At 44.0% G+C, this 21899-nt stretch overlaps 1 protein-coding gene and 1 long non-coding RNA gene across 3 annotated transcripts in view; both read right to left on the minus strand.

Annotated features, from left to right (window-relative positions):
• UBE2H (ubiquitin conjugating enzyme E2 H) overlaps positions 1-21899 on the minus strand; it is a 55636-nt gene that overhangs the window by 16648 nt on the left and 17089 nt on the right. For both annotated transcript variants that reach the window (XM_069801486.1, XM_069801485.1), the window contains exons 2-3: positions 11045-11121; positions 10281-10355 (exon numbers count right to left, since the gene is read on the minus strand). In XM_069801486.1, coding sequence (XP_069657587.1) covers positions 10281-10355; positions 11045-11121 — 152 coding nt within the window. The remainder of the gene's footprint in view (positions 1-10280; positions 10356-11044; positions 11122-21899) is intronic.
• Positions 1875-10269, minus strand: LOC138688919 (uncharacterized). Its single transcript, XR_011327689.1, has 2 exons — positions 2680-10269; positions 1875-2541 (listed from the first exon to the last, which is right to left on the minus strand). It is a non-coding gene; the product is annotated as an uncharacterized lncRNA (long non-coding RNA).

Raw genomic sequence — 21899 nt, forward strand, 5'->3', positions numbered from 1 at the left:
CTGTGTAGAAGTAAAGCTTAGCCAACCCAAAAGGAAAGTTAAGTGTTTCAGACTATGGCTGGGAGTGCATGCAGAATCCAGCTTTCAAACTCTTCCCTTTCCTTTCAATAGGAGGAACCAAATACCTGGGTGCAGGACACATCCCCAGCACAGAATGGACACAGTACAGGGATACAGAACTGGGTTTTCAAATTATTTCACTACCAAATGGACTGAGTGCTATAAGCTTCTGCTGGCTTGTCTGAATCATTTGGGCTCTGCCCAGAAGGGCTACTGCAACCCTTGGTTCTGTACCAGGTTAAGCTGCTTCCAGATCTTAATGTTGATTTTTTTTCAAAACTTAAAATAACACCTTCTTTCCTCTGTTGTACCGCCATCCCGTAGCCTGTAAAGCCTTACAAACACTGCCCATGTGGGAATCACGCCTTTCTGCAATAAACAGAAATCTACATAAGCTAACAGCAACTATTTCTTCTGACAAAGGTCCATGTTTATAAAAATGGGTAAGAAATTCAGGTCTGGGATATTGACTCAACCCATTTAAAAAGCTCCTTCCAGGACTCAAAACACACAGAAATTTCCTCTCCAGAGCAGCCCAAAAAGCAAGCAAATGAAACACATCACTGTTTACAATTCAGCAAACTCCCTACTTTCACCATCTTTATCCAGCCACTCCAGGCGAGACACTGCAGCAGCACTGATCTACCATCTCTGCCTGAACAAGGAGTGATCGTGATTTGAGTGACAGCATGGTTCCCATCTGCGGTAAGAGCTGACATATGGATCTAACTCCCTTTCTTTCCATGTATTATGATACAAATATAATTTCATGTTTACTTGTACTGCTCGGATTTTGCATAAATACAACGCAAGGCTGAAACGATGCCTGGAGCCAGAAAAATCTCCAAAAGAACTGAGAACTACATAAACAACTCCACGCTAACAAGTGTCTTTCAGGAATACCTTGCCATGATTTAGCTTGAAAAACTGAAGCAGACTTAAAAAGGGAAGCTGTAGTTCCATCAAATATTTAAGTTATGGTGGCTCTCACAGGTTTAAATCAGGTCACAGATCCATTATGCTGGCACTGGAGAACTGCAGTGAGCACTGATCCCGATTCTAAATCCTGTCTCTCTCTTGGACGGAGGGGAAGTCAAGTTTCTGATAAAGCAGAATAGAAGAGAGGATGGGGAAGACACCAGGTAACAAGAACAGGATGGTTATGTGTAGACCTGCTGAGTAAAACACTCTTTATTCTGGTACCTAGGACACAGACCAGCTCTCTTTAACCCAGCTAGAAGCAGGCATCCCTCTGCCTTCTCTTATTTTGGTTTTCTGATCATCTCACCTATTTCCTAGGACCTTCTACCACAGCCACCTGCAGCTAGTTGGACAAGGCTGTGCTGCAAACCCACCTGTAAGGTTTTGGTCAACTCTTCGTTCACACACTTCAGCATTTAAGCTGCACTTGATATCCAGGGAGACGAGATTAGGTTGTCCGCTCAAGCAGCTCCTGTGCTAGAGATTTGTAATTCTTCTCTGTCATCTTTGCATTCACCCAGGCAAGGAACAATCCCCTCTTTCACACTGTCCTTGGTCTCAAGCTTTGCAAATTAAACAGTTGTTCTTCAAGAAAGGACACAAACATCCTCGCCCTGCACTTCTCATTTCCTAGGCTACTGCCACATCTTCTTGCAACTCTTCAAGGTCCCCCCCAGTCTCATTCTACTAGAGACACAAAGTGCCCAGGCCAAGAGCAGCTCTGTTCATACCTTTCCTTTTCCTGACACAGAAACAAGTGCAAACTATTATCTCCTCCTTTATTTGAAATGTAAGTCACCTGCAGTGATAAAGCACTAACATTGCTCCAATAATACTGACTTGCTCTGTATTTATTTTCACAAATACAAAAGACAAAGCAAGCATAAACATCCATGTAAAAATGAAATTCCAATTTAAAGAGTAAGCCAGGAGTAAAAAAACCTCCCAAGCCAGCATAAACACTTGGGCAGGTTTATTGCCATAGTCGGATACAGCACACCCCGATAAATACAATGTGCAGAACTGCATGTGAGCACTCCATGAAGTGTACCAAGGGACAGGCTCTTGATTCTGGGTTCTCACCACAGCCTGGAGCATGAAGCTGAGGTCACAGCCTGAGCAGTTGTGATTCTGTGTGCTGGACTGGCTGTAAATACTTAACATTTTAAAACAATATTCACACTAAACCCTTGAAAAGCCAATGCTTAGGAGGAGTTTGAGCAGCAGAGTGGCTGCAGTTCACCCTTTCCATACAGAGATGTCAAGATCCAGGATTGCCTTTGACAGTAAAGCAGGACTGCATAAAATCCGTATGGACGAAAAGCCTTTGGGTGATAACAGAAAAAACCGTGTACATCCATAAAAGAGTGACACAATGAAAAGGGACACATCTGTTCCAATACTGGAAGACGCTGAGACCAACATGCAGATGCTGACCTTCAAAAATGCTGGTATTTCAGCAATAGCCCTGGAGTAATCACTTCTTGGGTTGACAAAGATCTCTGAAGAGAAGCACATTTTTAAATTAAAAATCAGCTAACTGAAAGGCTGTCAATCTTCCTTGGTGCTGCAAACACAGGAACATTCATAAAGCTCCAGCACCTGGACGTATTCCACTACAAAATGAAGTTCTCTTACCACACTCATGCACCAACCGTGGATGGGTCTGAACATCCAGGGCACTGACTCGCAGCTGGGTCAAAATGCTCACTTCGAGGATCAGGCCCTGCGGCTGGACGACAGCTCAACACGCTCTCCAGGTGAGCAAAACCACAGCGGAGAACCAGGGAGGAATTTCAGACTTATGCTGATGTCAACGTCTCTCTTGAACAGCTCCAGACTAAAGCTCCCAGGAAATGGCTACAAGGCACTGCGAGAACCAACGTGCTGTCGTAAGCTGCTTTGCCAGCAAGTTCTCCTCCAAGAGGCAGAGCCCAAATACTTGGATAACTTGGGGAACGCTGAGGACTCCCAAGGTAACTCTCATTCTCCTGTGGAGCCATTAGGCAGAAAGCTCCTGCAAGAGGTTGTTCCACATCAACTGCTCCCCTATCACTATGCCTATAGGGCCAGACTGTGATTTAGAAAGGGTGCCCTGCCTTGGTACAGCCACCATAGAATCACAGAATGGTTTGGGTTGGAAGGGACCTTAAAGATGATCTAGTTCCAAGCCCCCTGCTGTGGGCAGGGACACCTTTCACTTGCCCAGGTTGCTCATCTACGATTCAGGCAGAATGGACACGAAACTTGGAGATTAGAGGGATCAGAAACCTGGGCTGGGGACTGCCTCCTCACTCTTTCCACAGCTCCAGCTGCACAATATGCTGGCCCGCAGCAGCAAAAAGCTTTCTTCACTCCTCGGTGCTTCTCCTCCAAGTCAGGAACTGGCTGCAATCCAACAAGCGGTGCTTCAAAAGGTAGCCTGATGCTTATCTGAGCTCAAAGTACAGCCAGCTTAGCTGGTAGGTTAGGTGAGAGGTCCCCAAAAGAGACTTTTTTTCCTGCAGCACAGCTCTTCAAAGCAATGCTAGTGCTGCTAGCCCTGCAGAAGCACGTGGGAAGGAGGAAAAGCAGCATGCCAGCAAACACAGCACATCTCAGCCTCCCGGCTTTGCGTCTTCTTGCTCCGCGGGGAGTCAGCTACATGGCCGACCCACACCAGTGATAAATGCAAGATGACTTCCCACTGGCTCTGGGGAACGTGCCAGAGTGGAGCTGGTTTATATCCACTTAGCCATCCCAAATTCACCACTGCTTGCCCACGTGTCGGCTCTCTTTGCTCATAAAATAAGGCCAGCTGGATACTTCTCTACCTGAACAACTGTGACAGCAGATTCCTATCTGTGTACCACGGTGGTGCCAAACAAACAGCCAACAGGACAAGGGTATGTAATCACTCCTGACTTTTCAGTGCAGCAAGACTGACAAGCCTCAAAGTTTTATTTTTAATGAGTGATTAAGGCCAAGTCAGGAAACTGTTCAGACTGCCTGGCTGGCGAGGTGGGAAGGTGGTTACAGTCTCTCTGAAGCAGGATACAGTGAGTTTTAAATACCACACCAAATCAACATGGCTTGGGTGACCACCCAAGGCTCGGGGCAGAACTATGTGCACAGAGATCAGCACGCAAAAGAGCTTATGTACAGCACATAGAGGTCAAGAGCAGTGGTTTTCCTCTGCTTTTTTTAACCACTGGACAATCTACCTAATGGAAAAAGATCTTCCAAGTACTCGTGCAGTGTTACCAAACAGCCAAATAAGATTAGTCTAAACTTAATGTTAAACTACTTCCCCCTTCCCAAACAACCAAAAGCCTGCAAGGGAACATGCTCTTTTTTCTTTTTCTTTTTTTTCTTTTTTTTTTTTAATTTTTAAAAACACATTGCACTCATTTCAGGGACTACCTTCTTGTGTAACTGATCACAAGCCCGCCACACACCACAGGTTGAGAAACCATGGTAGGAGATGGGGGACAAGGCATGAGAGCAAGACCTCTGCTCCAGTCTTCAACTTAGTACCTGCTCCCCTCTGCGGACTGGGACAACTGGTTTAGCATGTGGCTGTTCCCCATTTGAAGGGCACAGGATCTGCCCACCTCAGAGGTGCGTACCTTGTCCAGCGCTCTCAGGTCATTAAGCTCTTGCTGGCAAAGTCAAGGATTTCTTTTTTATGAAACCTGGAGGTTAGGAGCCCATTCAGAGCACTAACAACTGAGTCAAATATAACACGGTGCACTCACCGTGGAGGCATTCACCGCACAGTGGTGGTGCGAGGTGCTGTGTAATGTCAGCTTGCTAACAGCAGAAGTAGAACAGTTTATGTTACCATACTCAAATTCTAGTAGCTTTCCAAAACAATACCATAAATAATTTTGCACCAGCTTCACGAGGAAAAGATCAGGACAGAAAAATATGGCTGTAGCTGATGGAATATAGTGGCAGAGCTATAAACTCTGGACCTCCTGCTCGGAGTGAATCACTGAGCGGTCCTTCTTGGAAGCGGAAAAGCAGTATCCACAAGCTTAGAGACTGGTGCTAAGAGCAGCAATCTCTGGAAAAACATGCAGAACTAGCACAAAGCAATTGCCCAATATCAGTTCATCTCATTGCTTAGGTGCACCATCACCTGATGCCCAGGCTTCAGAGACTGGCACAGAAGGCAGTGAATCTCTGCCAAGCCAGGCTGAAAACACCTACCCCATTTTGTCAGTCTGTTCCCATTCTCCGATTGTAGCAGGGAAACTGCAGAGGGTGCACAGTTGCACGTCAGACCAGAGTGGAGACAGGGATACAAATTACCTTTAGGTGTCTTGTCTTTCCCCTTAGACAAAGCTAAGCGTATTTGAAAGAACAAGCATTTTCACATCACTTATAGGTCAGAGCAAGGATCAACACACACAGGGAAGAGCAAGCTCAGAATGGTCACAGGCGATAAGTGACTCATGAAATTCTAAGTAGCAAAATGTAAGGCAATCCAGAGAGAAGCTGAAAGTAAAAATAGCAGCTGCAGTTAAAAAGAAAAATTAAGCACAGGCCAGGAGAGATCTGTTAAATCCTGGCTGGAGCTAAACACTGCTTCATTCCTGTACTGGCTGCCACAATGTCTCGTTATATACATACACATACACACACACACACACTTCTAAGTGTTTTGCAAAACAAAATGCCTAGTATGTACACAAAACATATGGGAGAAAGGTGAAATATAAATGTGAGATATCTGCAGATAACTGGGCCAGAGATGGAAGGAAAATGAGAACTGTGTATAAATATACAGAATTTATTTGAGAAATTGAGGCTCTGAGCATATTGTATGCAAACTCTGCAGCTGTGATATTTGATTATTAAGAAACCAGAGTGACTCAGTGCCGGCCTAATATTTCTGCAGATTTTAGCAATAAAATAAATGCCACGGTGCTTCCAGGTAAGAGCTGAGGCTTCCAGCTTCACGTTTCTACTGCTCCTATCATCTAAGCAGGGCAGGACATTCACACTCTGCACTTCCTCCCGTGTTTATGGCATCCAAGAGCATTAATCTCCGGCTCTTGGCAGGCATATGGACTGATTAAAAACATACAAAATTTACACAAAGTGTTCTTGTGACTTGGGAGCTCAAAACAGTACTTCAAGTACTTCACAACTCCCCTTTGAAAAAGCAGGAACAGGCTAAGCAGAAAGTTCCCCCGAAGATATTAAATCCCAGAGGGAAGGGAAAAGTAGTGAAGCAATGCCAGCAGGGTTACTGAAATCATAAACAGCTCAAAACATATTGTCTAGGAGAAAGAAAAAATGGAACAAAACATCTACCAGGGGAGTGCTTCGGGTCCTCATAAGCACCCAGGGATATTTACAGTAATTGACAAAAGCATTAAGAGCGGCAGCATTCGTTAGCTTCAGAAAGCAATTGAGTATTTTTCGGGAGTTGGTTTTGTTCTAACGAACTCCTCAATTTCAGGAGGTTTGTTTCAACTCTGAAGATACGGATATTTAGGGATCACCGGCAGAGTTAGTTCATCTCAATGGGAGCACTCAAGCCCAGAGCCAACCTGACACCCCTACATCTAGCTCCATTTAGATACGTGTTCTTCCAGGATGCGCATTTCCCTTTTTACTGTACGTTGTATAGCTCGTTAGGAAAAAATCATCCTGCACCAATATGGGATCTGTCCGATTACACAGCAAAGACCAAGCAAGGAACAGGCAGTGCCAGAAATACCGGAAAGGTACTGCAGGACATGATGAAACACTGGAAGCTTTCTGAGGAACTGCTCTTTTCACACAGATCCCAGGATGGTTTAGGTCTTTAAGCAGGGGCATCACCTGCATTGTCAGGAGAGCACTGTCCCTGGGGCAGCATCATTTAATAGACTACAGAAATAATTACCAACCCAAGAAGGGCAGGAAATACATGCCACACATATTTGAGAAGGGAGCTGTGGATGGGACAAGGGAGCAAAGATTTGGCAGGAGAAGAACCACCACACTGAGCGAAGGCTTCTCCTAGAGACCCTCAAAGGTGAAGAGGACCACCGCTCATTTAGGGTTTAAGAAAAGATCTGCACTTTTCCAGAAGACAAATCTGGAACCCACTTTAAAACCCTTTTCTATTCAGGTTTGTCAGTCGCACTTTAGAAGAGAACACCAAGTTTTCACGTACCTTATACTCAGAGCCATGCTGGGATAAAAGCAATTTGAACAGATTAGAAAGCAACTATTAGCAGTCATTTTTCAGAAACGGCTTTCTAGAATACACGGATATGCTTCAAGCCATCATGTTATTTGCTGCAAAAAGCCCATGCCATGTTCAAGACTGCATTAAGATTTTTTAAGATGGAAAGAAAATTTTAGCCTACAGTACTAGAGGAACAAGGAAAGCTGCAAGGACAGCATTTTTGCTTTAAGCTTCAGCATAAAAGTGTAATTTATTAAAGGAAAAGAAACTGCTGGATTCTATACTTTATACAAGCCAGTGACTTACACAGACAATTTGAACTCTGCATGTCATCATCACAGTGGGAGCTATGCAGTGCTGAGAACAGAAGGGCTGCAAACAAGCTACATGTGTGCTCTAGATGACCTTCTGTCCATTTATGGGCTACACCATCTCTGAAATCCTTCACTTCCACCTCTTTACAGATCAGAGATTGCCACAGCAAATTTCTTCCCTACTAATTCCTACCCCTGTGTTATCCAGGGCTCAAGCTGGCTGAGGACTGCTGGGTTAGGACACCCGTGCTCACTGGAACAGGCAGACCTGGGAGAGAATACGATCATCTCATTTACAAGCTTGTGAATGCTCCCAGTTCAGCTGGGATGAAGGCTCACTCTGGAGCTATCTGTAATGCCAAAACCAGTGGTATCAGGCACTACACACCAAGTCTGACTCCGAGAGCAACTGTGCGGAGATCGGGCTGGCCCAGAGGAAGGGGCTGAGACGCCACTCAGCCCTGGCTGTCCAGATAAGCTGGGCTGGGGCAGCAGAAATGGGAACCAGACAAAGAAAAATAAACCTCTTCCTGCAGCCAGCTGGGAGCTTCCCCGGGTCCTAGCGCTCTCCTTGGCGCTTCCACTCCCCAGCTCCTTCCTCCCCGCAGCAGAGCTGAGCCCTTGCTTTCCCAAGCCAGCTCTCATCTAGCGTCGACTGTTTATTCAACCTGAAGCCTCAGCTGCACACTGCTTCACCCGGGAGGTACCCTGCGCTTCCAGCAGCCCTTGTCCAGCAGACAGCAAGGCAGGCCCTAGAGCAAGAGCCAGCCTTTTGGGGAGCTCAGTGAGAGAAGAGATGGTTTTCAGCCACTCGAACAGAGACTCGTAGGGTGAGGGATGCATGCTAGAAGGTGCAATGAGTCTGGAATAAGAGTCACAGTGGGTATAAGCAAGCTGACAGATGGAAAGCTGCTGTACTAAAAGGAAGGCAGCAGAAGCAACATTAGAATGGACAAAGCAATTTGAGCAGAAAATAACCCCCTCCACACCCACCCACCCACCACCCTCCCCAAGTTCACTAGGAGAAAGGCCATCCTTGTGGTGTCAGTTCTGAAAATTCAGCTGGGCCAACTGTGATCCCAGGCTGCCTTTTACTCCTGCCTATCCCAAATGGCACAAAACAGCCTCCAAGCCAAACCACCAAAAGGTCAAACGTACCACGTTCCGTGCAACTAACTGGAGCCTAAATCAACAGCAATACAAATACACAAGAGCCTGGCCAACATTTAGCTGCATTGACTCCATAGGCTACTGGAAAGAAAGTTTGGTTTTGCTTTAAGCCAGCAACCCTGATTTCTGATACACACAGGAAGAACATCAGGGGAGAGAAAAATAATCTTGAGTTGACTAGCACCAAAGCAATTAATGAGGAAACTAGGTTTTACACGCTTTCTGAGAGTTGTCCGTAGCAAACCCATATTTAAGATTGTGAACATGACAGTACCCTGACCTGTATCAGTCTGTGGCACTTGAGAAGCAGGAAGGAAAAAATGACTGGCACCAAATAACATACTGTGCATCTTGTAAACAGTCTCTAACCTAAGAGGTTTATAGCAAGTTTCAGAGCTGACTCAAGAGGAGGGAGAAAGGGGTTCTCATAGCTGCAGCAATACTGCATTGTTACTCAGCTGTGTGCACATTTCTGTGGTTCGGCTAAAGTTTCAACAGAAAAAAGGTAAAGGATGGCATAAAAACAGCATCACTCTTTCCCAAAAAGCATGGTTCACATTTGGAACTAGACAGATTATTTCTCACACCAGAGAGAGAGAGATTTTAAATATAAGGCACTCTTAGTGTAAGAGTCTATTTTAAGAAAGCAGCCAATACTTATCAACTCCAAATCAGGATGTTGATATTGGAAGGGACCCATCTCGTCCAACCCACGTAGTCAAGTTTCCACATCATTCTCCTCGGGCAGTTTTCTCCAGTCTTTAAAGTCCTCCAGTGGCTTGAGCCACAAGCACACCCTTCTGATGGAAAAGTGCCATGTCACTGAGTTACCAGCACTTATTTCATAAGCCAGAATACAGATGTTGGAACTTCATGCATCTGCTCCAGTTTTTCAAGCAACATTGGCTATTTTATTTATAGCCAAAGTGATTGGAATAAAGTTAGGTACTGGAAGACATCTGAGTTAGATCACTGTTACCCAAGGACAAAGATAGGATGGATATAGTCTAAAGAACATTCCCTTAACAAACTTCCTATTTGCTCTCAAAGGTTAAATTTTTCTGGTGATAGGTCCCTGCTTCTATGTTCCTCCACATATGCATCACCTAGTCCAAGAGGACAGAGGTTTCAGCTCCTGCCTTCACTTCCATCCACTTTTGGACAAGAGGTCCCAAAAGCTAGGTTCACCCCAAGTCCAAGAACATGCACTGAGGTCTTTGCTCTCCATACTAAATGAGTCCTTTTATATAAACAGGCTCCAGCACTCACTGTGATATCCTGCACCTTACTCACGAATGGATATATTATTAAAAAAGCACATATCAGAGACTTAGTTCATCAACACACAAACATATGACCAAATCACGTTTCCAGCTCCTAGCCCTTCAGCCAAAAGACCAAAATTCCTCTCTGCTTGGCATGTGACATCTAGAAGTCTATGGTAAAAGCATTCTGCAGACTTGAAGTAAAGATCTTATGACCGCACTGAGGGTTGGTGCGACTTCACCTGCAACAATGCTGCAAGCAATAACATCTCTCCTGCATAAACAGTAACATGATTTTAACTGAAAGTGATTATTGGTTACCTATAGATGGGGATTTGAAAGGGTATTTATCAGGAAGGTCGACTCTAACTTTCCATACTCCACCTTCATATGGTGCTGCAATGAAAGAAATGCAGGTATTAGACACTTCGTAACTCATGAGAGAATAAATAGAACTACAGCATTAAGCAAAACACATCCTTACAAGAATACTTAGCTCCATCAGGGGGTAAGATTTCATATCAAACCTCCTACGGTAAAAGCCTTTTTCCTGTGCTGCCTGACAAGAAATACATGGTTTTAACTGATACTGCAGAAGATCTCGGAACAAAGACACAAGAGCCTTATTAGAAACAGAGACTTTGGAATAATCTACTTACCTTTAGAGGTGTTACTAAATTAAGGCACACTGGAGACCTGACTTGTGATCTAGTCACTAGAAAAGCCATCTTAATTATAAACTCTGCAAAAATTCAGATGACTGATGCAAAACTTATGAGCCAGGTCTAGAAAAGCTAAGGATCAACAAAAGCTGTGCTGAAGGCCATAGCAGAGGGCTTAGTTGTCCAAAGGCAGCATCGAGCTCTGCTCAGCTCCAAGGGAGGTGGTTCATCTGCATTAATGCTCACAGTTGTATTTCTCCCCGCCCTTGAGAGAGCAGCCTTCAAACACTGCTGCCCTTTGATTTCTCAGCCCCACTTAGATTTGCTCATCTCTTCTTCCACTCCAGAAGAGTGTGTCATTTTACTGTTCCCCACCATGAGCCATTAGTTTGTTTTTATAGAAGGGCTGGGTCATATACTTACTTCCTTGTGGTCCATAAAACTTCACAACAAATTCATTGAGTCCTCCTAATATTGTGACTTCGTGTTTGCTCTCAATACTGATACATCAAGTAAAGGAAAAGAGTCAGTCCAGGAAACAAAACCCATTTAATCAAGTACAGGTAACTTGCTAGAAGTCAAACCAAATAGTTTAAAGCCAAATATTCAAAATATTCTACAACATGCAATTCAAGCATCATGACACATCTAAGTGACCACACCACCACAATGACGTTAGTAAAAGCCAATTCTACACACTGAAGAATCCCTCCCCCTGCATTGAGCAATCTCAAGATGGTGCCTCCCTTCCCCTCAGAGCTGCTTAATGTTCTCCATCTACTTCTGCAGAGCATAAGCTTCAATTTCAGAAAACGCCAAGTCCCTATCAGCAACGTATTTGGAAACGTATTCAGGCTGTGGAGGGGAGCTAAAAATCTAGAAACAGCAACAGCTCCAAAGCCTCACCACATACAGACATGAACCCCAGGGGCAAGGCTCGGAGGTGAGGCCAGGACTCAGAGAGACCTCTCTCCTTTCTGTGCTCAGGAGATGAGCCATGAAGCAGAAAGTCACCCTTGCCAACCACTCACATTAAATGTTTACTCTCCTGCCCAGATTAGAGGAGCAGAACTCGCCCCAGTCCCTGCTCTGACAAATGCGAGAGCTGATGAATTCAATTCTCCTTGGCTGCCTTCGGCACTGTCAGATGGCCTCCCACAGCTACGATGCAAATTACGGCAATCTCATGTTAATTTGACTTGCAAGACCAAAAAACTCTGCATCTTTGGAGGGATGGCAGAAGGGCGAGATTATGAGGCACTGTTACAGTGCAAAAAGAACAACTGTATTTCTCAACATTTAAAGGAAAGAATCAAAGCGCCAGTGCTTTGCGAAGAAGGGAATACAAACGGAAAGGCAAGAAATCTTCATTTCAAGTAAGGCTCAGTTAAGAGAATTAACGGTGATGTTTCAGCACCCAAGCTTGCTGAAGAATTCTGCTATAAATCAGGGTTAATGGATTGTGAATAATATCCTATAGCAATTACCTTTAATCAATAATCTTAATATGAATTATGAGGGAAGCAACAGAAAAAAACAGAGCAGGAGAAAAATCAAAGGTTTATTCCCACCTGAACTTCAGACTGCTTCAGCTCTGCACCACAGAGGCTGCCCTCATTTGAGGGAAGCGGGCAACAGCACAGAATATCTCATAAAAGATCCTTAACATCACAGCAGTGAGCTTCGCAGAAATGCTTAGGCTAAGAGGAACTGAAGCCAGCTTCCCTTTTACAACAAAGATTTCTCACTCTGATGCAAAAGGTTTTCTGCTTTCAAGGCACAAAATTTGCCCAGGAAGCTCTCCACTTTGCAGCAATAATGCAGATCACCCTTGCACCTTCATGGCGCTAAGCAAACACACACACATGCGCCTGGGCACACATGTACATGCTCACTTAAATATTCCTGACCCACCTGGGATCTACCACCAGGAACAAGTAATTCTCAGCTCAGACCTACCCCCGATCTCACATTACGATCCGTGAAGTCTGCTTAAGGTGCATCACAAACTACTTTAAGAGGCCCCTGTATCCAGAAGTGCCAATTCAATCCTGGCAGTCTGTGTGCGTACTCGTACACAGGAGATCCAAGTCCCATCTGCGGGGTCCATCAGGATTTATTACAGTTCCTCAAGTACAATGACTCCCAGATTGGACAGAGTTTTCCCACAGTGCCAGCTCCAAAAGAATTTGGATGCAATAACCCTCTTCCCCTCATTCTCATGGGGAGGGAGAAAAGTTTATAGCGGTTTGTTTTGGCTCAAGAGTTTTCTTGGTTCAGCATAAGCTGCTCTGCCCTACAGTTAAATGGCAAGTAGCTTGCTGCACCTGGCAGTCACCCAAGAGCAGCTCACAAAGGGCAGATCAATGCCTTGCTGCCCCAAGTGCCAGTGATTTCTCTGCTAAAAGCCATCTCTGGGAAAAGCTACATCTCTAAAGGTTTGCAGAGACTAGCTTAGCACTGAAGTACTGCAGCTTGCTTCAGTCCTGATGTTAAGGGACACTTGTCACCAGATCTTTTCACATCACCCGGTACCGTGACAGTAAGTTTTAAATACAGGCTCAACTGACTTTAAGTTCCTTTGAAAATGTACATGCTCATTTAATGGATAACTATTCCAGGGTCAGAAACGGGCTCTTATACAAACTTGCCGTGTATGATGATGCCCAAGAGTGAAACGTTTAATACTGAAGTATGTTAACACTTACAGCAGCTTCGCGGATCAGGTTAAATACAAATGGTTTTACTTAGGACTAAATCAAGTACCACTTAATAAAAAACAGCTCTCCCAGCCTGATCTTCAGAGTGAGCTCCTGAGCAGCTGCAGCTTATATGCTCTTCTGCTCCACAAGTCAATACTGACCATAAATTAAAGCAGAGCTTTCTGCACTCAGACTCAGCCCTAGCATTCCCAAATTCAAAACACTATTAGTAAGCAATGCAGTGCCATATTTGATTACTGTTCCTGTTGTGGCAAGGACCTAAAATTCCTACAAAAAAAACCCAGCAAGTGAGTTTGGTTTACAATAGGGATACGTATTGGGATGCAGATGCTAGGTTTGGGAACAACTGCATTGTTTATTAACGTGATAAAAGAGTTTGAGGACAGACTAAAAACAAAGTGAATTTCAGCAATAAAGCCCTTGTATCAACACAGGGGGAATCTCTGGAAATGCATTAGCAGAACTGAGGAAGCTGGGGAAGCCCTCTTTCCTAGGCACGAGGTAAATTCCACGTGAGCCCCCACTTTCTAACACAAGCAGGGTGAGTCATCTTCCCCTTCCCCTCTCTACCAAGTTTTCTCTAAAGGTAGAGATGCCCAGGATCAAAATCCCACTGATAAAATGATTAACACAGCATTAACAGGAGAAGTGCATGGAGCAATTACAGAAAGAAGAACATTTACACCCTATGAGTTCTTTTCATCTCCAGCAAGTCTTCAGAAAAGGAAACATTTATTGCACAAGCTGGGACTCCAGGAAGACTGGGAACCTGGGGCAGACCTCAAGGCTTCTCCATCCCACAAAGCCATACTAGGGAACCCCCTAGCAGCACAAGGGAAAAGCATGGGGGAACAGCAGAAGGGACTTGACACGTTTGGAGGACTATTGGGACCACATTGCCAGACAAAGCTGCACCACAGCTCGTGGTGATGTATCTCAGAGTAAAGAACGCAGGCTCTGACCCAACTATTTTCTCAGCTCGGACAGATTTTTTCCATAAGGCAAAATTCTTACAACCAAATCCCAAATTAATCCCATTCCAAACAGGCCAGCAATTAATCAGCCGTCTCAGATCCAAAAAAAAGAGTTGCCAGTTTGTAGACCCACAAGACTTAAGGAACCCAGTTGTGCCTAGGGCACAACAAACCTCTCCTCCTGCATTCAGAGCTAGACAAGGCCTGGTGCCGGATCCTGCAGCAAGCCCAAGTAGCTCCCAGGAAGGAGAAATGCTCCAGGTCTTCAGCAAACTGCGTACAGCTTCAGAAAGCCCCAGGAAAAGAGCATCAAGAATTTGGAGCAAGATTTCCACAATTAAGGTGACCAGACTGTTCACAGCAGCCCCCACACTGTTCTCACTATGTTTGCGTCCAGGATTCCCATCCACCTCTTTCATCGGCTACTGAAGTAAATCTGTGCAGAAAGCACTCCTGTGAATGCTCAGGACTTCAAACATGCAGTCAGCATTCACGGGGACGACCAAAACCCCTCACCTTGTATTAGTCTACTCTGTCCAGACAAATTCTTCTATGCCCCCACTCTCTCTCTCACCTCACTTTTCATTATTCAGATTTACAGAAAAAGAACGAGCAGTTAATGGATAAAGACCTCAATGCATTTTCTCGATTTTAGTGACAATCCAGTGGTTCATACTGGTACAAGCAGTCTGCCTTCTTTCCACAGCAGGGCACATGGCTACACTGTTTGTATACTGGGTCAAGATTACAGAGGTACAAAACCAACCTGTAACACATCACATGCACTAAAATGCTTAACAAAAATACAAACAAATCCCTTTCAAGACTCTCAGCTTGCTACTACTACTCTAGGTGACTTATGGCCTTGCTGCTTTTATCTCCTTATCATCTCAGTATACTAATTTGACTTTGTGTCAAATATAGCCAGTGAAAAAGTTGAGAAAAGAGCAAAATCTGGATACAAGTCAGGTTTCTAACAGATAAGAAGTTCAAAAGCTTTACCTTAAGACCACAGAAACTAGAAGGGAGTCCTGAGGACCTGAAGATAAATTATCTTAGTCCCAAAACTATTAAGAGAATTTTAATGACAGTAAGTGTTGAAAATATTTAGATGATGATATGGAAAGCAAGCTTATTTTCAAATATCAGTTCAGAAGGGGTTGCTAGGAGAGAGACAGAAGGGAATTTTTCTGCAGCTGATTACAGACTCCCTATATAGTGCCTGAAATGTGCCAGAAGCGCAAAGGCCAACCGCACCACCTATTAGCATTACAGTAACATCCACAGCCCCCTATCAAGATCAAGGCTCTATTGTTCAGGGTTGAGCTCATAGGAAATTGTTTCTTCGGTCAGAATGAAAAGTGATTTAAAGCATTTTGCCCATTCCGCATTGGGACAAAAAAACACACAAAACCTTTCAAATCTGGAGAGTGAGAGACTGCCCAACCATCAGTCAGAAATAGACTGGCCACTATGGATTTGCCTGTTCCAGGGTCCAGGTCCCATTCCCTCATCCTTGTGTGGGGCCACCCACCACTGTAGGGCTGGATCTCCCCTGCAGTAATATAAAAAAAAAAAAAAAAAAAAAAAAAAAAGTTGTTAGGATTTGACTTCACACCCAGATCTCCCAAAATCCCAGATGAACATCGCGGCCAACAGATGGCTAGTCTGTTTACAGGATTGAGTGGCTTTTTCCTGGCAAACATTTAGCCTGAAAAAAAAAAAAAATCCCTTCATGAAGTTTCTTTAAAATTAACATAAGTTATAAGCTTGGGCAAATCAGTTTTCCAGCTAAAAATATTTCACTGAAAATATTTTTGCAAGCCTAGCAACACAAATGGCCATGAGCAGCCTGCCCCAAAGAGGCAGACAAAGCAGAAAACTGGAATGCCCCAAGGAAAAATAAACTTGTACATTCATCTATGTGCATCTCAATACAAGGTCGATGGTGATTACCAGAAAACAAGTCCCTGCCTTCTAAGGATCTCTGCCATGTCCTCTCTTACTTACAGAGACTTGTCTACAGCTATCCTTCCAGGTGAAGAACCTCATCAAAGAAGACATTCTGAATTTGAGGGAAAATCGTAAGACTACACCTATGTATATTTAAAAAAAAAAACAAAAAAACAAACAAAAACATCCAGCTCTGCCACCTGAGCAGTTGAGAACCCATCTTTGAGAAAATAACTCACTATATTGTGACAAAGGGTGTTTTAAAAATAAGGTTAATACAGTTGATTTTTTTCCTTCGCAATGAGCTTTGTAGACAGCGAGTGCTGCTACACCACCCATGCAATGGAAATGCAGCCACTTTAGCTGCTTATGGTACAGAAAGCACCGCTCTGCTTGTTCAAGGCATCAAAGGTGTGAATTCTTCTGAGGTATTTGCAAGCAGAATTTTGCAACATAAATAGCCTCTAATATTGGGACTGATGGTTATTCATGTTTATTTTCTTACAAAGGTGAACAACTTCCACTCCAACACACTTAGACAACTTACACAACCTGCAGTTATCTCTAAGGAGCCCTATGATTTAGCAGCGTTACCGGTTACGCTGACGCGTGGGCAGCAAAAGGGCAAGTTCAGCTCAGTCGCCTCCCTGCCTCCAAGCCTTCACAGGCTGCCTTGCCTCCTCTGAACTCCCTGCCTTCATCTGATACAAGCTACCCGAGGTGCCAGCTGCACAAGTGAAACCACAGCCAACACCAGGACTTCTATGCTTTAAGCATCAGGAATATTTATTCTTGTTTTCCCCAAGTAAAAGTCCCTGCCCTTTACTCACATTTAACTTTCTTCACACTTCTCTGTCTATCCTTGGAGCACGCCAGAAGAAAGGATGCTTAGTCAGAAGCAAAAAAAGGTTAAAAAGAAAAACAAGCTCTTGTGATTTCTACAAGTAGCAACAGGCAGCACTTTTTAGTCAACCTGTTTGCTGCAAAGTTCTTGAGAACTCCAGGCTAAACTCATTCAGATTATTAAAATCCATTGGTTTCCCCCAAGCTAGATATTCCCATTGCCACAGGGCACTGCTCACAGTTTCCAGCTTCAAGCAAAGGGGTTTTCTAGCACCAGAAATAGGTTCGCTATTTGCAAAGCACATTGTGTTGCACAATTTCTGGTGTCAGTATCCACAGCCCCATGGTCTGCAGCAGCCCAAAGAAGGGAAGACACCACTGGGGCAATCTGCAGTTTACCTTCATGTAGCTGGGGCAAATCTCAGTCTTCCTTTGATCTGAACTGGGCTTGCCCAAGAATCCCACAGCTTTGAAAGACACAAAACTCACTTAAATCCTACAGCGTAAAGAAGGAGGACAGCAAGCCACTTGTGGGCAGTCGTGAAAAGCTCTAAAGACAACCAGCTCTCCCAGCCCTCCATGCTCCTTACCGCTGCGACAAGTGAACCAGGGACAGCATTACACAGAGGTGGTTTCACTCGTTGTAAGATGACAGCTGGTTATGATCGCAGCTGAAAATGCTCTGGAAGCGAGGGAATAGCGAATGAATAACTGAATAGCAACCTGTGCTTGGTTGCTGGCTTATTTTATTGCACACAAGCATTTTCTTGTTAGAAATGCAGTTTTGTTTTAAAAAAAAAAAACAAAAACACAAAAAACCCAACCAACCCTTACTCACTGCTTCTGTACCAGATTTTAACTGAGAACAGAAATCACACAAGAAAGAGTATTCTTAAGTTACTCTGCACACACCCTTCAAAATTTCACATCACGAATGGCAAATTTCCCCAAGATAAACACCCTAGTCACCAGCAACCCCATCAAAAAGCACTTGCCATGTGCAGCCACATGTACTGAAAGGTACCTTTGCGAGTGTGATCAGGGGTTTGGGGAGAAGGAACTGCTGCTCCAGCAAGAACTCCAGTCTGGCTTGCTTTCTTTGGAGCTCTTGAGGATTTACCTCTGGCCACTCCCCACTAAACTTTGTGCCAAGAAACTGGAGTAATAAGGAAAAGGTAGAAGGAAAAGCCAGCTTTCCCCAGAAGACACTGCATACGAGTTCTCTGCTATGAACCAATTAGAAATTAAGTCAGTGTTTTTCCTACACTCCAGGCTTCAAACCTGATCCTTCCTTGTCTTCCCTCACCAGAAGTGAAGGGAACCACCACAAAAAGACAAGGTACATCTCATACCATGCTGGATTGAATAACACTGCCCTTTTCCTTCAGAAAACAAATTAATTCACTGCCCTCCCCAACACTGTGCTGTTCCCTTGAAAAGTTTCAACTTGTTTAGAAAAAGAGATAGCAGACAGATACTTTTTTTTTTTTGCCATAGAGAAAACAAATTGGAATAAACTTGTTTAAAATTGTGTTCTCAAGCTTCCACTGGATGGGTCAACATCTAATTGCAGCAGCGGCACCAAGAGCTCCTTCACAACCAGATTAGACGGGAATACAATCAGTGTCATTTTGACAGTAGGTAGTGAGCACTATAGCCAAGCTCCGGTTTTGTGGTCCTGATTACTGAGCAATTCATTTGCATTTACAGACAAGGAAGAATACAACATGTATGAGCATCAGGCCCTCGTTTTACTAGGTATTGTTAGCCAAACGCAATTCAGGAGGAGAACACGTATGGGGCCAGGGTGACAGCTTCTGATTTGCATTGCAGCGGAGCTTTGCTTGTGAGATGACCGTGTTTTGGTGCTACGCATGGCGCTGGTCAGTTCCAGGAGCAGCACACTGCAAGGAAATGGTTTGAAACTACACAAAGGATGCTGAGGTGCTGCTTGAGAAAGGCAGAGAGATGCATCAGTCAAGATGAGAAGAAGCTGGCACACAAGATTTTTAAACATGAAAGGAGGGGACTAGACTTGATGAAAGGGAGTGGGAACGAAGTTGTGATCAATACAGCTTAACTGATGTTCCTGTGCATGACCATAATGCAACATAGCATCACCTCCACAAGCACAAGATTTCTTTGAATCCCAGTAAAAGAGGACACACTAGGATCCGAGAGAATTTAAGTGCAATCAGTCCGTAATTATAAGCAACTGCCAATTAGCAAACTCCTTAAATGAATCCTAGCTGGAGATGACTGCACAGTTTGAGGAAGGCATCCTACCAGAAAGGACTAGCAAGGAAGACAACGTGCAGAGCCATGATGCAGGAATGTAAGGCCCTGGGTTTCTCTGGGATAACCGGAGAGGTCAAAATGTCCCCACGATACCATTGCACTGGTCTCCTCTGACCAGATGCTCGAGCCTCCCAGAAGAGTTCAATACAAGCTGCTCACCTGGCATGAACAAGGCGGAAATGATTGGGAACCTTGCGCTCTCAGCCAGCCACCAAGCCAGACGCCACAGAATTCACTACACTGACATTTAAAGTCAGTCACGGGGGAAACCAGAGTCAGATCCAGAAGCATTGAAGATGACAGCAGTAGTAGTTTACATGGCCATACATCTGTCTCTAAGCTAAACCACTAGATATAATGTTTGCATTGCTAAAGCTTCTATCAAGAGAAGTTTGTTACCATGGTGATTGTACATACTGGTAGCAACGGAGTATTTAATGCACAAATAACAAACTTCTCAAACAAGCGAAAAATTTCAAGTGCATTTTAAGTGAAATATCAGAAGGAGAAAATGCAATCGTTTCTTTTTCCAGTTGTGTTGGGTACAGTTGATTTCCTCTTTGTGAGGATTCAACAAGTGCCAAAATGCTTCTGAAAGAGAAACTGTGGTTGTAAAACCACAGAATTGAGAGTGTGACCCCAAATGTGTGCTAGACCTGGCACCAAGCTTAAGATTTAACTGCATTTGGGGGACTGTGGCCCATCACATGTTTTACAGGAACGTACTAGGTCTGTTAAAAGCAAAATTCATGCAGTTGGAACACTTCATTAATTCAGACTTTCCAAAGACATGTATTATTTTACAATGTGGCCTCTTCCCTCAAGTGAAGTTTGTTTTAGGTTTCTGTAGACTTTACTGAAATGCTTTTTTACTCCAAGAAACCTACACAGTCATTTAGAAACTGCAAGCATGTCAAGCCACCTCTGCCACAGCAACATAAAACCCCAAATGTACAACCAACCATCCCCTCAGGCTGTAAAGCCCTTGGGATGTGACATGTTTGTAGTCAAAGCAGACAGATGCAGAGGAGGTCAGCAGCTGAGCTTTGGCAAGAGTTTTTATTTAGGAAAAAAATCTAGAAGTATCTCAAGTTCTTGATTTTAAACAAGATAAAGAGTTTAATGGGGAGAAGGACAAAGTGTCAAAGCAAATATTTTCATCCTGGTAAATTCAGAGTTATATATTCTGTTGAACATAAGCTTAATTTTAAGATGCTTTGGCACAGAGCAGTTACCAGTTCTGGAACCAGAGTCCCCATCCTCTTTGCTCCCCTTTACCAGGATCTTTTCTGGACTGCAAGAGATGCTGAACTGGGCCACAGAGACTCACCGAGAGGATGCTGATATGCTGCATCAGCCTGAGCTACATCAATAACACTGAATTGAGAAAGCGTTAAATATGGGAATCCTGAGAATTGCTTTAATAAACACTTCACACCAGGATGTCTCTTGAACAAAAATCCTGAAGTCCTTTCTGAAAGAGGCTTCACACAAACAAACTCAAGCTTGAACTATTAAAACATCAGGGCAGGGGAGGAAACACATTTAAAACCCTGTCAAGGATCCCACTCCCTTGGAATCAGGATAACATATCACGACAGTTCTCCATGACCTGCCAGGAACATAACTCAGTGGGATTTTTCCTTTTTTTTTTTTTGTTTTTTTTGTTTACAGGCACAACAGAGGTGAGACTCACCAGGAAGTGCTGGTTTAGCACAAAAACCCTGGCAACACACCAAGAACTGGTCCATGTGATAAGCATATGCGATGAGAGCAAGACGGTTAGTTGCTCGGGCTGCCTTTCTAACAAGTACAAAAGGGTTTGGCAACGTGACTGGAAAGATAGCTGTGGGGCACCTACTTAGATGAACTGCCTCCATGTGCTTTAAAACCAGATCTATGGAAAAGGTTTGCTTTGCTGACCTTTGCTATAAACCTAATGGAGCCGACAGCTGGAGCAGAGTATCTGAAACACTGGAGCAGGAACAAAAGACAGAGCTGCTCCATAAGCACCTCTTACACCAAGGATACTAAACTATCTACAGCATAGTGTTGTTTTGCAGAGTTCCTTCCAACCCCACACCAGCAGATGCGAGAGTACATTGAAATACTTGATTTATTTCTTGCTCACTGAGGTCACACCTGCACTGGGTTTTTTTTAAAGGATTTTGTAAACTATAGTCTTCAGAAGTGAGACAGCAACAACTATGTGAAATGCCAGCTAGAGCAAGCTGTGCTCAAACTGTAAATAAGACTCAGAGCCCAGGGCAAGCATTGAAGTGGACAGTGCCAGTGAAAATTAAGCAGCACTGGTCCTCACAAAGCTTCTTCAACTTTAAGCATTCAACAACAATTAACATCCTGAGCTTATATGCTTAATATCAAAAATCCTAGTAGTGAACTGCCACCCATCTGGGTGTTTTCTGTACCAACCAGGATGGCAATAAAGTCTCTCAAAGACATTTTGGAAATGATTTCTCCCTCTGA

Source organism: Haliaeetus albicilla, chromosome 14, assembly GCF_947461875.1.
Source record: "Haliaeetus albicilla chromosome 14, bHalAlb1.1, whole genome shotgun sequence".
Lineage (NCBI taxonomy): Eukaryota > Metazoa > Chordata > Aves > Accipitriformes > Accipitridae > Haliaeetus > Haliaeetus albicilla.